Genomic DNA, 18,821 nt, shown 5'->3' with positions numbered 1-18,821 from the left:
TGCAGAAGTATGCCAGAAACTGCAGTCGCATGGTGCGATCACATACAGGAGGACCAAGCACTAAAGTATAAGTAGGCAAGATATCACCATAATAAATATGTCTATGCACGTGTAGCTCATCTGTCATAGAAAGGACAATCAAATAAATAGATTTTTACCTTTGGCTCTCTAGTGAATTCTACTTTGCGACCACCCTATTAAAAAAAAAAAAAAAGAGAGAGAGAGAGATACAAAAATAAGTTGTCTGTACTCAGTGTAGGTGGTTTTAAACTCTTTACAAAAGCCAGAATTCTTTAAGATGAAGCATTCTTCAAAGAACACAAGCGGAAACAAAAGATTAAAGACAGAAATAGATACAATCAAGTTTAGGAAGTTACAGAGTTTTTTAAAAAAACAAATTTTGGAGTTTATAAAGACTTACACTTTTGTGAGTCTGGAAAAATCTAGCAAACTTATTTTTAATGCATAAATGCAAGTCATGTAACTTGTAAGTAATAACAATATTTTACCATTTTCAAGGGCCTCATAGACCTAATGTAAGCTTCCTTCTTCTCCCAGAAGGCTAAATTAGGATATTCACCAGGCTCCAACATTAAAGGGATTCCCTGGAAACCAGGTTCTTCATAAATTAGCCATCTAAAGCAGAGAGGAGTGGAAAGTAAACAAYAAAAGACAAAAACAAAACCAATAAAGAACAAGATAATATGCTTACTTTAGAAAAGACATCACTACAACCTTAACAAAATTTTGTTTGTGCTTATCAAAATTCTCAGCTATAAGCTGGTATTCTGGTATACTTCCGTGCCTGTGCAAGAAGCACCAACAATGCATGTATTTTGCTTGAACGGGGCTAAAAAAATTTTAGCACAGTGAACCAGGCATTTAAGGATTTGACCATGTCTCATCTGGAGCAACAGACATTTTAGATTGATGTTTCAAGACTTAAGATTACTGTATACTATTTTTAGAATAGCTCTAAAATGCACAGAACCAATTTTCTAGAAGTTAAAAGATCTCTTCTAACCTAGACTTCAATTTGCTCCAAACTGTGTTCACCAGAGAATTATAAACTTGCGTTATTAAGTGACATGTAAAAACCCCACAAGCTCCTTGGAAATCTGCTTCCTTATGACTTGTACCTGCTAACAGTCTGCTTTGAAAGTCATCATTTTCAAAATTCCTGATCGGGACAGCGACAGCAAATTTTCAAAGCTTTTTCAAAAAAAATCATAAGCAGTAATCACTTATTAGAAACAAAGGAACATACTGCTGATCTCTGCATAGAAGGTGGCAACTGATTTCTTCCAGTTAAATTTAAAATTCAGACTAAACAGGAACACTTTGTGCAGCCAACTCTTTGATCATGTAAAGACCATAATGTACAAATCTGGTGATATTAAAAAGATGTTAAAATAATCCATCATTTTAACATGCTTAAAAGGCAGATTCTTAGCTGATGGAAACTGGTACAAGTTGACATAGTTTCATCGACAACATACAACTTCAGGAAACAAATAAAGAGCTCTTCTTTTATTGCTACCTAAAGCCAAATATTCCATATATTGTTACACTGCTAATTCCATGTAGTTACACTGCTAAACACTATATAAGGGACTCCAGTCTTGGTAAGGTGAAAGAAGTGACACCACATAGTAAACCCTCAACTTCTCTGCCAGAATTTAAACACACGGGAGACCCAGGAGAGAGCACAATCAGAAGATAATGGTGCACTGCCTCATTTTTGTTGGTAGCTTTTAATCAACAACGATTAAGCGCACATAGTGGGAAACCTTAAGAAGATACTGCCACACCCACATAGCAGGGTGACTCAGAATCAAAGCCTACCCTCAGCCGCCAGCAAAGTGAACTATGCTGCACTTGTAAATTAAAGAAGGAAAGAAAAAAAMCCTGCAATGTGGAAAAAACACAGCAGCAACTCYCACTTAACTTCTCGTGCATGCAGTTGGCAGAAGCTACTTCTTTCTACACAGGACTCATGAACCGATATCTGAAAAAGATTACTTTCCAGCCATCTATTTTGCTTCCTGATGGAAATATCACAGTCTGCCTTCCATTAAGGGATCCACATGCAACATCAAATAAATTTGGGCGGCAAGAATTTAACTCAGATTTAGTGCAAAAAATACTCTCACACTGATGCAAAATAAGGACCAGTCTGAAACCTGATGAATGTGCAAAGGCCCTGACTCCTTTCCCAAAGATCTGTTATTTCACTATTCACAAGAATGCTTCTAAGTGAGGAACAGAAATAAAGTTTATTAATTGACTTCATCCAGATTTAATCAGCATCCAAATAACATCTCTGATTTCATTATTGTTAGCAAACACATAATTTGGATTGAACACACAGTTCATAGGAAAAAAGCTCCTGTCAGAGAAACAACCACATGGGCAACATCTTAAAGTTTTCCTATACACCTGACTGCTTTTTTTTTTTTCCTTAAAATTAAGGCATAAAGATTTGATCAAATAAAATACCCTTTTTCTAGAAACTAAAATGTCCCATTCATCAGTTTATCTGAATATATCTTTGCAGTGGTATATAATACGTACTGACAGATGGACAGAAGTGTTAAACAGAACACTGGTGACATGAGCAGTATCACACATGTGAAAGATGTGAGCAATAGCACACACTAATCAGAACCAAATGATAGACAGGCAAACAGTACTAGTGTTCAACACGACACAGCCAGCAGGCAACAACCAACATCTGTAAGCCTTGAAAACGTTCTACAGAATCTAAGATCGTTGCAGGCGGCTTCACTTTCATACTTTTTCTGGAAGCAACTGCCCTCTTCCGCGCGCTTTTCCCAGTGCCACTTTGAGGCATATTCTCAGTATTGATCTACAGGTTGGCTTATTAAGTCATTGAAATTACCATTTGTATAATATCTGTGCTGTTCTTTAGAGGTCTCCTTTTTCACTAAAGCTTGCTTAATTCATGACATACAGTAAGCCCCTAATTTATAGAGCTTGATGTTTTCAGGCATAACATACATGTCCTAAACATCACCATAAAAAAACACCAAATAAAATGCACTATGAAATGTAAGGGTGATTTCCAGAGTCTACACATGACAGTGAGTTGTATATGATAATACAAGACCTTTAAAATTTTCTTCTTTAACTATGGTGATTTCAAGTTTACAGAGGAAAGCAAGTAGAAAATGTGGTCTTATCATTATGTTTTATCCCCCCACTCTCACTTCTGATAAGTTTGCCTGAATCAGAAAGAGCAGCAGCGAAAAACTCATTCCTTTACTACAAATGCACCAGGGTTACTCTGGCTTTAGCCCCTGCAAGCAGAAGAAAGACTGCCTCCAACACAAAACATTTTAAGAGATCAGCCTCTCCAAGGATGAAGCATTGCAATGATGTCCTAATGGTACTGTCAACAAACACTACCAAAATATGTAACTAGCATAAACATACTCTGCTTTCTTGCATGTCTGATAGGCGTAACCAATGGTTTAAAACAAATTCCTTTCATAGCAGCACACGTTCACACAAAACTATGTACTTACATGCCCCAGTGTACTTTGATAGAACAGGTCTTCTGGGTGGTGCCAAACACGCCTGTTTCTTCAGTGTCGTCAAAAAAGGAAGTCACGATTCCCAGCCCTTCAGGTTCTGTATACAAATCAATTCGGCAAACCCTGTAATCCTGAAAAACGAAGATGGCCATAATCACTTCATCTGTGCTGTGAATTCTGTAATTACTGTGGTTAACTAAATCAGTTTTGAAACTTCTGCTTATTTGAAATCATCTCCCCTGTCGTCAATTACTGCTGTATTAGATACCTTTAATGAAAACATAACTAGGCCAGTTATTTGCTTGTCTCTGTATGGACAGAGACAACAGTCAGTCAAACTCTAATCAACGTTTATATTGTTTACTTTCTGCCATGTAGGCAGGAATGCATCTTCTTTCATCACTTAACATCTCCTCTAGCAAATTAAATCCTAACATAACATCAAGCAGGCCAGTCTTGAAAAGAACTGTAATTTAAACAGCAATTGTAGTTACAAGTAATATATTCCTCCTTTTCCTTTCCCAGTCCGGTATCTTTATAGATCACGCTTATTTTGACAACCTGCAAAGCTAACTACTTAATAGTAGGATAAAAGTACATATAGAAACGTGCATGCACATTGTTCCACAGCGTGTGCTAAATCCCCAGTTTGCACATACTGGGGTATTTTCTGAGTATCAAACAAGGTTTATTTGTTACAGTGAAGTCTGCATGGGTGTAAATTGTATATATACAAAAAGCACATGTATTTTTGAAAATACGACCCTGTGGACTTACTGATGGTTTTCTGGGATTTTGAGAGATTTACCAAATTAGAAAACATCCATTGCATATTAAATTTCAATAGCATTTTGAAGATTATTCTAATGAAAAACACTAAGTTTTCTTCCTGCCCTCGCTTTCCAGTGGATGTTACCGGAATCCCTATTGTGATAAAGTATCATCCATTTGGTTATTAAATCAGAAATTCAACCCGGAAGACTGTTTCATTCCTTTGTATCTCATGTTACACTTGTGCCTTAGTACACCAACAACTATTTGTATCAATATAAAACATCACCAAACACTAAGGCCTACACCAGATTTTCTTTTATTATATTACTTGCCTTAACAACATGTCTTATTGAACCAATCACTGCAGGTTTTAGAGATTTGCATTCATATTGCTCTTCAGAAGTACCTGCACCCCATATATCAGTGAGTTCCAGCTCTCCTTCTTCCAGAGGAATAGAGGGGCCTTCAAAATTTGGTTTCTCGTAAAGTATCCAGCTTAAAATAAGAGAGTCTTGGTTTTAATGGTACTTTATCAGATATGATTTGTAAAAACCATGCTCCCATTTAAAAAATCTTTTCACAAGAAGTATTATTTCAAACTTCCCTCCCCCCAGTACAGCTTATTCACTCAACACTGCTGATGCAAGTCATTTCTGGTGCATGCAATATTTTTAAGAGTGATAAAAGCAAAGATGCTTGCTGCTGACTTTCTGATTTCATCAAAAAGTCCTCCACCCATTTAAACTGATGGTTTGGGACAACAGAAATGCTATTCAGAAATACCATACTTTTGCATGAGATAATAATCAGAASCAATTAATCGGTCAGAATATGTTGACACTGCAGACTGCTGCACCATGTAAAAACAGAAGCTACTTGGGTCCTGGGAACAGCAGCAGGGAGTCCCATGGGGGCTGGTATGGATGTGCTGAAGGGTGGTAAGGCTGCTCAAAAGACAAGCACAACTTTATTGCTAGCTGCAGGTGTGAATGTATAACTAGATGAAAACTATATCCATCTGCAAATCCAAAACCCTCCCCTGGAGCTCTCAGTTGAAGGGAAACAGTCCCCCAGTGCAACTGAAAACCACACTGGAAAAGAAAGAAGAAGGACCTGGCTCATAGATCAAAAGATCTTCATTCCAGTTTTCTGAAGCTAAACAGCTATCAATGTGCTTCCCAGCATTTCCTACTACAGCTAGTCCTTGCGTCTCCAGCTTGCTATCAGATCATACTTTTGAGAACTTGCTATTTGACTGTATTAGAGCCTGATACTTGGCCACAACTTAACTTGTCATGCTAACCACGGTAATAATGGCTGTTCTGTTAATGCTACACAGAAGGTACAAGAAAAACTTGTTCAGACAATCTAGCTTTTGGAGAAAAATTCAAAATTCCTTCTGGATTCACCAGAGAAACACTCAGTTATCCTTACAGCACCATTTTGTACTTTTGGATATAGAATACATGGAATTCATCTTCTGCATCCAGATTAAAAGAGCCAAACCGCTGTCACTCCTGGCTAGCCCCCTCTTAGACCAATTAAAACACTACCCCAAAACCCATAAAGAGGAGAGAAGTCAAACAGCAGCACACCTGGAAAGAATCTGTCATCTTTCCCCTGTGCCTGCTGAAGTGCTGCACAACTGGATACCAGATTGCCACATTCACTCCAATTTTGCAGCAAAATAGGTTAGCTAGTACAGGACTTCCTACTGCAGGAGGTAAAATGCCACATTTCTAGCTCAAAGGTATCTACATTACATTGCCATTTGAAAAGCACACCTACATGTTGATTCTGTTCCAAGGGATTTTTAGTCTTGCCTAGGACAGGCCTAACTATACAGAGTAAAAATTAATCTCTTACCATCCTCTGATGACTTTAACTATAACTGTTGGTGACAGAACCCAAGAACTGCAATCCAGTACATCATGGAAAACTTCAATACCATTCTTCTGGTCATCAGATTCACTGTATATCACCAGCTGTATTATAAATAAATAAATAAATAGCGTGTATGCATGTATGCTTATATAAACACACATAAACACACACACACATATATATATGTAGATAGATAGATATAAATTCTATCTTGCTATGTTTTTCAATATAACGAGAAACAGTAAAAATCAGAAAACTCATCTTACCTTGCCAGGTCTGGGATTGATTTTATTTTGTCCATTTCTTGAAAATGCCTAATAGACAGTGGGGAGAGAAAAGTCACAAACACAAAACAAACCAAAAACCTACTCAATTAAGATGCTCAGTTATAAAATAAGTTAGTGAAAGAAAATTAAAATTGGTCTGAATAGTAAAAATCTGAGAACACTTCATCTCTACYTACTTCCCACTTCTGTTTTGTTTTCTTTCTGAAGAGCAGTATTTTGTCATGAATATACAAATTTACACTTTTTTAAAATAAACACTGGATTATTGTCTCACTAAAGCCAAGTGGTCTCAGACTTGGAATGCTTTAGAATCCTTTTGATCAGCTTCCCAGATATTCCAGGAATTTCAGACATCCTTGGAGAATGCTTAGAAAATTGATACTATGAAAGCACATGGTCTACAATCTTAAAAATATTAAAGAAAGTTTAAGTGTCTGGTATCCATAAAGCATGAAATTATTTTTCCAGGAACATATGAAGAGACTGGACAAGATATGATGGCATATGAACTAACTAGCATAATCAATTCTCTTTTGAACAGCTTGTAACAAGATATGTATTCTTCAGAAAGTATGAGGCTCTGTGCAATAAGTGAAAGACTGAATATGGCAAGAAACATATTCAGGTATACAAAATCAAAAGCAATAGTTTTAAGTCAGTGGTGAATTTTATGATATAGAATACCCAGGAAAAGTTGTGGTTGTATCCTGTGATCTTAAAACAGATTTTAAAAGGGTTGCAATTATGCGTTTGGTTTCCTAGCAAGACCAGAAGCCCTCATTCTGGAACAGGGTCCCATTGCGCTAAGTACTATGCAAGCACAAATCACAGAACAGATCCTGCCCCAAACAGCTCACAGTCTAAGATAGCCAGCAACACGTGCAAGGAACTGATGAGAACATATTACTCAGCAGCCAGGACAGGCAGCGGTCTCAGGACAGAGTTCTTAACCACCATCAGGTTTTTGTAGGCATCATCAAAACGAGTTGAGGCATGACTGGTTTTTCGGCCTCTGCTTCAATTCCAGTCAGAACTTGCTCTGTGTTTGAAGGAATGTCAGAGTCATTGTTTTAGGCTGCCCTTATTCTTTTCCTTCACATGGCCTATTAAGTTTTTCATCATCGCCATCTTAGTCAGCGGAAGATGCACAGTAGGTATACATCACACAAACATTTTCGACTCCTCTCTAACTTGAGCAAGACGCTTCAGAGTCAGCGACAGTGCTGCAAAAGTCCTGGACCCTAGGGAACCTAACTGGGCTTTCCATGAGAGCAAACTTATGTGCCTGTATATCCCCTACCACCTTAGGCCCCCATAATCTACTGAAATCTGGAAACTCACTCAGGAGCAACAGCCTAAGTGGCAAAAAAATCAGTATCTGTATTGGTCATTTAGCTTCAAACCCARGTTTTGAAATCCACGCTGGACCTTCCAGAGTAAGAACTCATTTTTAACTGGCAGCATAAGTATGCACTGCTGCAAAATAAAAACTAATTTCCATCCCCACACTAATTAAAAAACTTCTCATGAGAGAAAGTCTCCATCCTCAAAACTGCAAGGTAGCACAGAAGATTCCTTTCTGTAAGGTGAAGGAGAACAGAGTTATTTCTACTACTTCCCCCTGCCCCACCTTTTAGTAGAACAGTAACAGCAGATAACCATTTACTTTTGAGAAGTACTTAAAGCTTCTCATACCCTCCTTCAATTCCACAGATCACATTAATGCCTATTAAACTTTTGATATTACAGTTCTTCCTATGGTTCATAGATCTGATGATGATACTTTGCCCCTTAGTAACAACACAGACTCTGATCCACAGAAATAACTGATAATGCAGAGTATTTGTTCTTGATTCTGAAAATAGAATATATGAAGTTCTCCCACATTAGCGTACAGTTGCCTCTGAGGGAACAAGTAGGTCTGCCTTCAGTCATGATGAAGAGACGCTCCAAAATAGACAAAGGGACATCCCGCCAGAGCAGCGGCACTTTCAACCATTACTATTACCCAGTTTTTAAAGCATTCTTAAAGATTATATGTATTTTCTATCATACGCATGGAAATACTGGGAGCAGAAATGCAAGGCTGACCAAGTTTGCCCCCTTACCCATTTAATGGTGCAGGATGTTCTGGAAGAGCAGAGGCATTAGCATCAAGAAAAGAAGCAGGTGCAAGTTTTCTGAAGTTCACAGAAAGCATTTTACTGATTTATAGTAAATATGGCATTATTATGAGCTTTGTTTCAAAACAGAAAAACTCAAGCCTTAAGACATATTCAAAAATACAGACTGTCAATTCATATTTATGAAAAGTCTCAGAATAAGAGCACCATATAGAAATGTAATCATGTTAATAGATGCCATACATGCATCTCATTTCCATGTGTAGCCAACATCAGACAAAACTTGTACACACTACTGTACTCACTATTTGTAATCTATGTATGTCCCACTACGAGGGGAAACAAAGCAAAACAATATATACATATTGTCTGTAGTGAATGTAAAAGCTGAATAAATTTCCAAACAGACTTTAAAGAACAGAATACTTACATCCACATCTAATAAGCCAGCGGGGACATTTGATTCATATCTGCCTGTCCCTAACCAGCTGGAGAAACTTCTCTCAGGGTTTCCATAGTTAGACATTTGTAAACTTAGATCTTTTTTTGCACTATCTGCTTGCATGTACTTCTCCAAATAACTTGGAAACTTCATATCTGAAAGAGACTGAATTGCAAAATCACAATTAACAGTCATTCAGCAGCTAGAGAAAATTTTACACTGTTGCATTTCTTGAATGGTCTTTATTACCTCAGATTTTTGAGGCATATTGAATGGTCCAGAAGCATCCTGTTGTAGAGGCATGCCTGCGGAATCGGTTGTTGTGTTATTTACTGAYGTCACAGAAGGAATAAAAAACTTTTCTTTAGAGGTAGATGACAACAAGCTTGAGAAAAGTGAGCTTTTTTCAAGCCGGGATCTCTTAACTTCACCATCTGTACTATCATTATTCTCTTTTCCATTTAGTTCCTGAGCGAAGGCAGGTTCCTCTCTACTACATGACTGCAGGGACTTGAATATTATGCTTTGCTCTGTTGATGCACGCTTGGGTCTGACTCTGGCTATCGTTTCCAAGCTTTGCATTTTAAATTGCTGGGCTGGTAACAGATCCTGTGCTTTCTCCCTCTTCAGTCCCAAACCAAAAGTAAATACACTAGGATCAAATACTTTCTCTAAATTGTCTTCGTGAATTGGAGGCATTGCAAAGTGGGGTGCTGGTGATTTGGGAAGCTTTGACCTTTTCTTCTTCTGTGGTAAACACACTGAGCTGTCCAAGTTTTTTATTGTTTCAGCAAACTTCTTCATGTCAGATGGGGAATCAAAAATGCTATCATCTTCAGCAGAACCATTACAAGTCTTGCTTGGACTCTTTTGTGCATTGATATCATGCTCTGTTGTCAATATATTATCTGAACTACTTTCATCATACTGCAGGGCTGAAAAGTTTGACTCTCCTGGCTTTGCCTTTTCATCTCCGTTTTCCATCTTCTGAAATTCTGACTCTCTAGAAAACTGATTAGGTTGTACGGGATATTTGTCATCACTGCAAGGTGATAAAACCTCTGTGTTTGAGAGCAGCTTTTCTTCATTTCTGGAGAATTCTGAGCTCGTGTTGTTTCTTTGGTGGCAAGTATCTTGAGTATTTTCACTCTTATTGGGTGAGTGTAAAGACAGTTTAAAAGGTAAACTTTCTTTTTTAGCTGTGGCTAATTCTGGATTGGGTTGCTTCAGAGAGACACCACTACCATCAGTTTTGCTATTTTGATTAAAAAGGGATATTGCAGCTTTTACTTTAAGTTCTGTTGCCTTTCCAATATCCTCATAAGATGCGGAACCTTCTTCATTTTTGCCTTTTAATTCTGCAGTGCTATCTTTCTCTGTCGTGCCATTTTCAAATAACTTCTGGCTACTGCTTTGCTTATTTAACATTTTATCAGGCTGTTCAGTTTCCTTAGGTTGTTTTCCAAATTTCAGCTTTGCTCTACCAACAAATGTGCTTGGTACAGTAGTATTTTTTGAAGCAGGGATGTCAGCAGGCCTCTGGCTCTGGTTAGCACATTTATTTTCAAACAGGGAAATTTTGTTGGCAATGCTGCTGTTAGTTTTATTAGCTGTTTTTTCAAGAGAATCCTGCTCACTTTCTAAACTGTCTTGATTTGTAGGTGCTTTAAAATTCAGCTCTACATTCTTCGGTTTGGCTGGACTACAGGAGGCAAAGTGATAAAGAGTTACAGCTTTCATTAATCTTGAAAATACTTGCAACATTTTTTTAAACAATAAAATGTAATATTATAATGAAAATTTTCCAGAGTAACATTCAGTTTAAATTTCAGTATTTCAAGAAGAATTTAAAAAGGAGTAGCTATATGACTGAGAAAGAAATTAGACACTAAATAAGGAGAATACATTTCACAAACACATATGGAATTCTGTAATGCTCAGTAAAACAAAAACCACACAAGCCTACAGCATCTACAAATGAGGCAGAGAACTTAACTATTTATGACTGACAGACATTAAAATTTAATAGAGAATAGACAGAATAAATTATATGCATGCAATTCCCTACAGAGTTTAGGAAACAAATCCCAAATCATTAAGGTGATAATGAGTTGGTTAACATTTGAATATATCTCTGCAACAAGTTTTGAAGACATCTGCCCTAATTCTTTGCAGCTCTTATACTGCAGAAGCACCCTTAAATCAAGTGAAAAACCTCTCTGGATTCATTAGTGCTGGTGGAGAAGGCTACTGCCCCCAGTCCACTGCAGCTGCTCATCACCATTTGGCTAAGAGAACACTGCATGTGAGGACTCTTCCATTTCCTTCAGGCAAAATCACTTAACAATTTAAATTGTATAAACTAACTCTGCTGATTTTACAAGAATTCAATTAGAGAATACCTACAGAAACTTCTCCATCAGATTGGACAGATTGTGTACTATAGGCAGAAGGGTGATGCTGTGCAGCTGTGTGTTTTAAACCTCTTTCATCTGAATAGCTAGACCCAGGAAAAAAAAAATCTGTCCATGTCACCTGCTACTGCAGGAACAGTATGAACAGCTGGGAAGAAGCAGGGCAGATGTCTTCAAAATTTATCAGTCAGCTATAAGCAGTGTTAAGCAGCCCACTAGCACCGAGTCAGACTTGTTCTCCAAAGAGGAATCTGGATGCATTCAATAGTGGGAGAAACTACACTACGTAAAAACTATGATGGTGGAAGATAAAAAGAAACCAGCTTGCAGCAGCAGTCTCCAAAGTCTCATATGCTCTAATCAATCAACAGTAGTCAGTGCTTTATTCTTTTTTTCACCTATACATACTGTGTTCACTGAGCAGCCGCACAGTTCTTTAGCCCAAGAAGTGTGAGGTGCAAGTGAGTTAACACCAACAACCTAAAAACAGAGACCACTCCTTTCCCCTCTTCCTCCCAATACCAAGGCCAAGTAAAAAAGTAAACCCTAACAAGACAAGCCTTTCCACTGTACAAGCTTCTTTTCTTGAGAAAAGCATGAGGAACAAACCTACTGAAACAGTAGAAGGAACCCCTAATCAGTTACCTAAGAACCTGTACAGAAAATAACAGTGCAATCATCATATCTTTTAGGAGAAGACCACTCAACAGCGCTCACTGTAACTACTCGCCTACTCAAATATGTATAAACAACTCTGGCCATACTTCAAACAGGGACTAACGAAAACTTGGAAAATTTAAGTCTAAAAATAGAAAAAAGTCTCCTTAAACATACAGTGCTACTATGTACAAGAGGGGGATATCACATAGCAGAAAATGCATGATATTTAGACAACCACCTTTCACTTGCAGTATGCCTGTCTGTCCTCAATTTTTCAAAGTTAAATTATTCTATGATTTGCTCTTTCTTGAAGATGAATTTAAGTCAGAAGGGACCTCTGAAGGTCATCTAGTCCAACTCCCTGCTCAAAGCCAGGCTAAATTCAAAGTTAGATAAAGTTGCCTTGGCCTTGTCCAACCAAGTTTTGAATATCTCTGAAGATGGAGATTTCACAGCCTTGCTGGGGAAGCACTGGAACAGGTTAACTACCCTTTGTGAATTTTTTTTTTCTTGAAACTTCACTGTTGCAATCTGCAACCACTGCCCTTGTCCCTTCACTGCCCACTTTGGAGAACAGTCTGGCCCTGCCTTTTATATAACTTCTCTTTAAGTAGTAGATGGTTATTAGATCTACCCATATCCTTCTCTTCTCCCAGCTGAACAAATCAGCTCCCTCAGCTGCACCTCATACATCATATGCTCCAGCTCTGTCGCCCATCTTAATGGCTCACTGCAGGACTCATTCCAGTTTGTGAACATCTCTCTTGTACCAAGAGAGGAGAGTTGGAAGGAGATAGAGGGGCACAGTTGGACACAGTACCCAAATATAGTCTCACCAGCACTGAATATTGAGGCACAATCACCTCCTTTGACCTGCTGGCTGTGCTCCTGCTAATGTAGCCCAGTACAGCCTTAATCTTCATTTACTGCAAAGATGCACTTCTAACACATGTTCAACTTGCTGTCCTGCAGGACTCTTCATGTCTTTCTCTGTAGAGGAAAAAAACACTTACCCTTTCCTTCTACCTGTATTTTCAAGAGGTATCACTAAAGGCCTAATCATCACTACTGACTCATTTCCATACCTTCATTTTGTCAATCTGCAATTTGCACTACTATGCGCATTTTGGCATAACAGCACAGATCTTCTAATAAATTCCTTTCATTCCTGTAAGCCTTGACACACAAGCAGGTGTAATGATTAACATTGATGTTTATCAGCCACACCTAAAACCTGTTTAAATGAACAGTTAACACCTGAAAGGTATAGTTTCAGGCTTTGGAAATTTAGCCTTCCTCTACCTATATTTTACATTCTGTAGTATTTCTGTGCAACAGTGGCAGCAACAGCAGAGACAAGCAGCTGAGACTGAAGAGCAATCGAAATCTCTGTCTTGGAGCTCCATCCCCTACAGCTGGCCTCCTGTAACTAATCTTTTCATTACATTTTTTTCCACACTGAGAAACATTGATTTTAAATGCAGCTAAAAGATGTGTCTTATTAGAAGTACTGTGTTTTTATACTTGTTAAGGGGGGAAGAGGGGGAGCAAAGGTGCTGTTTTAGGATCCTTTAAGTCTTCCCCCTAGTATGGGAGAAAACACTGGAAGATGGATTCACCTAACAGTATAGACACTTCCTCACAAACAGTCCAGTGTGGCTGATCACTACCACTCACTGCTCACCTGCAAACTATTTGCTAGTCAGGAACAAGCAGGCACAAGAGAGATACTGACATCCTTCTCTTTAGACTATACCTGGCAACTAATTGGCAGAAGGAAGCAGTTAAACCTCTCCCAATAAGGCTGTAAATGTATGGTGACTCACACAGCTGAAGTGTACTGTCCAAACGGCCAAGTCAAGCTTGCAAGATTGATGGCAAAGTACCAGATTGAGGGGAGCAAAGCAAAATGACATGTTAACAGCAAAGGATAATTAAATAAGTGGCATAAATGCAAAGGCAACTACAAAATCATGTCTGAACATCAAATATGACAACTGAAGACAAGATTTCTGCTAAGAACATCAAAGCAACTACTGCCTGRGGTTTTGTGTGCTGATTAAGATGTACCGTCAGCCTAAGCTGAGTTTCAAGCCTGATAAATTCCCCTTTGAAAAGTTACAAGACAAGTATCCTGTGACTCCCACATTCTGCAGCGCACCAACATAAAAGGGAGAAAAGACAGCAAATGCTCTTCATTACTTGAAGAGAACAGGCAAAAACGACTTCTTTGAAAAATGTTTCTAAAGAAACTTGTTTTACACAGTTAGTAAAACAGCATTAGTAACGGACATTACACATTTTTTTAAATAAAAGCTACTTTGATTATTTCAAATCCATTTGATAGCARGCAAAGCGGGGGTCAGTAAGTAAATCAGTATTTTTCAAACAGAAAGGGATAAACCTGAAGCATCTAAAAAAACCAACAACCTTTTAATCCTTAAAAATGAAAACTTTATCTGTTCTATAGTTCAAAATAGCATGAAGAGAACAAAAACACACTTTCTTCTAGCAATGGCATTGTCAAATTTTTCCTTTCCCATTTTACAGCAGTTTAATCCACATCCAGGTTTACAGTCCACGTGTTCTCACAAGCGACCATAAATGATACCTGGTAGTCTGACTATCTCAGTTTGCCTGGCTAAAGAAACTGTGTGTCACTGTCCAATGCTATCTAAYAGACGCATCAGGAATCTTGTATGCAACACAGCAGTCCCCACCCAGGGCTAAAGTTCCTACTTTATTGATAAAGTCAAGACACAGTGTCACACACCCCACAAAACCAGGTAAAAATGCACAGACTGTTTATTCACCAAAATGAAATCTGTTAGAAAGGGTACCTATTACTTTAAGAGTACATCAGAAGATAATTTACCCTATAGCAAGCCAAGTAGATGCCTACAAAAACTAAACCCAGATACATAAGCATTTACAATCTCATCATCACCAGTGATAGCAGCATAAAGAGAAAAATGTGAAGGCTACTTTTTTGTAAAGACACCAAACTTCAGAGTTTAAGATTTGTGATCTATATTGCCTGATAACAAAACATCAACACGTACAAAAAAATTCACTATTTAATTTTCAGAACTGGGCATTTTTATTTCAATTAAAAATGAACAAATCAGATGCAGTTTATCACAAATGGTGCAAAGGAAATGTTTCTAGATGAGATGTGAGAAGCATAATTGGAAACATATGCTTTTCTTAAGCCGTAACATTGAACTTCCATGTCCCTCTAACACAACTAAGTAACAGTGATACTGAACATTCAATATTCCCAGGACCCATAGGATTCAACGTACTCTGATAGGACCGGCAGGTCCTATAAATGACTATGTCAAAACTAGGAAAGCAATAGTGTATACTACATACCTATGAAAAATCAAATAACAGAAATGATAAATGCAATAGAGACTCACTAGAGAACAAAATTCAATAGAAGCCAGGCACTCAATAGGCAGAATCATGCTATTGATTACAGTGAATGTTACAAATATATCCACTTCTTCATAATCCTAAGAAAAGCTTAGATCACTTTTGTTTTGGCAGGTGACAGTCTTTTTGAAGATAAGACCAAATCCTGCAAACAAATATATGCATAATTCTGCAAATGCCTGATGTTACTCACATGCATAAGAATCTACTTGCTGGATCCTGCAYGTACTTACGAAACCAACTATATGTATTCAAATTTCTCAAGTGAGATTTACCACATCATTTGAAGTATCRAATAAGTTCTACACTGCATCCCACATTTCTTCATAAAATAATAGCTGAGCAGAGCTGCTGTTTCTTAAAAGAGTAACTTGAGCACATTCCTTATTCAAGGATTTTAACATACAGAATCTTTGACCAGATTCTCAGTTGGCAACATTAAGGTCAAGGAGAGTTGTGTTAATCAGAGCAGTAGTTGGAAACAGTGACTATAGAGCAATTTCTATGTACATTATTCCATATAATGTAACTAACATACAAAGAAATGTCTATCCATAAAAAAATGTAAAAAAGATTGGTTTTATAACACATTTATATTATAACAGTTGTTAAGTGGTAACTCTTTCTATGATCTGAACAAAAGAAAAAATGCAGTTTTTAATTGAAAATAATCTATATAGATAGCAGATACATACCTAGTACTCCTATATAATACTAAACACAGATGCAGGCAAAATTACAGCTACAGGGATAAGGCAAACTGTAGTTTATGATACTTACAGGCTAATCTTTGTTGTGACTGTTCTTGAAGCATCCAAAATTTTCAGCTTTGAGCTGTCTAAATTAGAATTTGTCAGTCTTTCAGCTGACAGAGATATGTCTCCATTTCTAATCCCATCAGTACGCAAGAAAGGTCTTCCATCACAGCCATTGCTGTGTTTGATTGTCTTGGACTCACTTCTGCCTTCAACAAACACCAAGGCAGTGTTTTCTGTCTTATCAGCCAAGGAAGCTTTGGGAGACTCCAAACCGTCTTCCCCCAAAGCTGCTGGTATAGTTCCCTTTTCCACGGAAGTTCTTTTTGTCACTGGGTTACTCTCTGTTGGTGCTAAAGGTTGCCTTTTTGAGGAGTAATCTTTCATCTGACTCTTCAAACCAGTAGGTGAAACGGGGACAGTATCCACCTGATTCTTTTTATACGATCTTCTCCTTGCTGGGGTCGTGTTTGATGTCTGCTGCTTGCCTTTGTCAGCTTCAGTTTTAGATGCCCCTTTTTGAGCAGATCCAGCTTTTAGGTCCTGGTTATTACCTGGGGAAGAGGGATTCCTTTCAGGAGTCTGTTGAGGAGACTTTATTTTTCTTTCTGAGTTCATTATCTTGTCTGAAAACACATCAGAAGGGACATCATCCTCAAAAACTGAATCTTCTTTTGCAGTATTCTCAGTCTGGTTTCTCTCTCCATTTGGGATGTCACTAGATGACTGAGATTTTCTTCTTCTTCCAGACCTTCTATTAGCAGATTTTTTATCCATTGTGTCTGAGTCACAATTTTCCTCCGATAAAACAGTCACAGGTTCATTAAGAAGTTCGTCTGTTCTTCTAAGATAGATATCAACCGTTAACACTCTAGCAGAAGGTATGTGTTCACCTGCTGTGGATGCCAGACTGTATGGCAAATCCTTTGGCTTTGCATGCCCAGGATCCTCAGAGACCCATGTGCTCACTAGCTGCTTGTGGTTTAAGATACTCTTTTCTAAGTCTTCACTAGATAAGTTCCTCAAGCTCTTTATGAAGTCTGGAGTTGTGGAATTATTTATATCTGTGACCAGCTCTTCTTCCAGTTCCACTGTTTCCACATTCAGGCTACTCTCAAAGAATGAGTTTTTAATGGTTTCACTGCTGCTGCTCCAGTCTGGTGACCACTCGCTGTCAGACAAGACTCCTTTACCACTCCATTCTGAAATAGTGTCGTGATACACAGGCGCTACTTCCCCGCTGAAATTATATTCCTGYGTTTCAGAAGCAGCATTCAGGCTTCTCACCCGCTGTACCTGAAGAGCTTCGGGTCCTTCCTTTATGTGCTTACAGTATATCGGCTGTGCTTTATGAGGAGAAACTGACCTCTCCCCTTTCCAATTAGAGGTGGGTTCTAGCGAGCTTTTGACATTTTTCCTTTTCCCTGTATTAAACAAATTTCCAAGCCTTTCCAAAACTGGTTTCTTTTTATTCTCTTCTCTGGAAGACTCCGGAAATTGTGAGGTGGACTACAAAAACAAACAAATAGTTGGTTAATGTCAAAAGTGTTTTTTCAATAGGTATGCTTGTATTAATACTACCTATAAACTAAAAGGACGTGGTGAAGAACAAGACAGCTTACTGAACAAAACTAGTTTTAAAAAAGAACAAGAAAAACAAAACAACACTGCAAAACAATGAAAACCCCAAGACTCTTCCGTGTGGGTTTACTTGTATTCATTTACAAATATGCTCATTTTGCCTTACAATATTGGTATGATATGTCCCAGATCTCAAACTTTTGCACAAATATTTAATGTTATCGAAAATAATAGGTGGAAGCATCCCAAAATTTACAGGATTAGGGACATATACTGCCAGATCAAAACTTTCCTTGCCAAAAATGAAGGGGGGGGGTGGAAAGGGGCTGTTCATTTCCATATTGGCTTAGTTTTGATACTTGTGCTGAGAGAGAGTAGTTTTACAAGTGTAAGTTGTTTTACAATTTATACTTTTTTTATTATTATTAATGAAGTCCAATAGCTATTTGGCTTGTTTTTGTGCTGGAAAGCCTAAAACTATAGAAGCCACTGCATCATTCAGTGAGCATTACTGGGTCAAATACTGCCCTGGATTACACTTTGTGAAGTTTTCCCTTACAACTTCTAATTAACATAATAAACAGGAAACACGCAACAGCATTACCAGGCACACATGCATATTTACATTTTAATATATTAGCACTTTTTAAACACTGGCATAATGAATACATGTTTTGGAGAAGTCTATTTCAAAACACCACCTGTAAGTATTTCCTACTCCAGCAAATTACCCCTCCTGAAGCTGATGCTATTCTCCAAGCTAGGGCGAAAACAGGCTATTTTGGGGGCGCTTCCCAAACTTCTTCCTCGCGGTGCCCAAGCACTTGCTCCACCGCTGCGCACGGGCTCGCTGGGCCGCGCCGAGCGCCCGCGGGGCCCCGCGCACCCGCCGCGCCGGGGCCGGGG

The 18,821-nt window shown here is 38.2% G+C and overlaps 1 protein-coding gene across 1 annotated transcript in view; it reads right to left on the bottom strand.

Annotated features, from left to right (window-relative positions):
• Nucleotides 1-17,126, bottom strand: part of CRYBG1 (crystallin beta-gamma domain containing 1) — a 40,922-nt gene extending 23,796 nt beyond the window's left edge. Inside the window, exons 1-9 of the mRNA XM_026065696.1 lie at nt 16,360-17,126; nt 9,317-10,769; nt 9,056-9,232; nt 6,482-6,529; nt 6,198-6,316; nt 4,664-4,826; nt 3,549-3,688; nt 510-636; nt 159-194 (exon numbers count right to left, since the gene is read on the bottom strand). Coding sequence (XP_025921481.1) covers nt 159-194; nt 510-636; nt 3,549-3,688; nt 4,664-4,826; nt 6,198-6,316; nt 6,482-6,529; nt 9,056-9,232; nt 9,317-10,769; nt 16,360-17,111 — 3,015 coding nt within the window. The 5' untranslated portion in view covers nt 17,112-17,126. The remainder of the gene's footprint in view (nt 1-158; nt 195-509; nt 637-3,548; nt 3,689-4,663; nt 4,827-6,197; nt 6,317-6,481; nt 6,530-9,055; nt 9,233-9,316; nt 10,770-16,359) is intronic.
• Between the last annotated feature and the right edge of the window lie 1,695 nt (nt 17,127-18,821).

The sequence above is a fragment of the Apteryx rowi genome, unplaced genomic scaffold (genome assembly GCF_003343035.1).
Source record: "Apteryx rowi isolate R43461 unplaced genomic scaffold, aptRow1 scaffold_230, whole genome shotgun sequence".
Taxonomy (NCBI): Eukaryota; Metazoa; Chordata; class Aves; order Apterygiformes; family Apterygidae; genus Apteryx; species Apteryx rowi.
The sequence above is the reverse complement of the archived record's forward strand: the minus strand, read 5'-3'. Positions and strand labels throughout refer to the sequence as shown.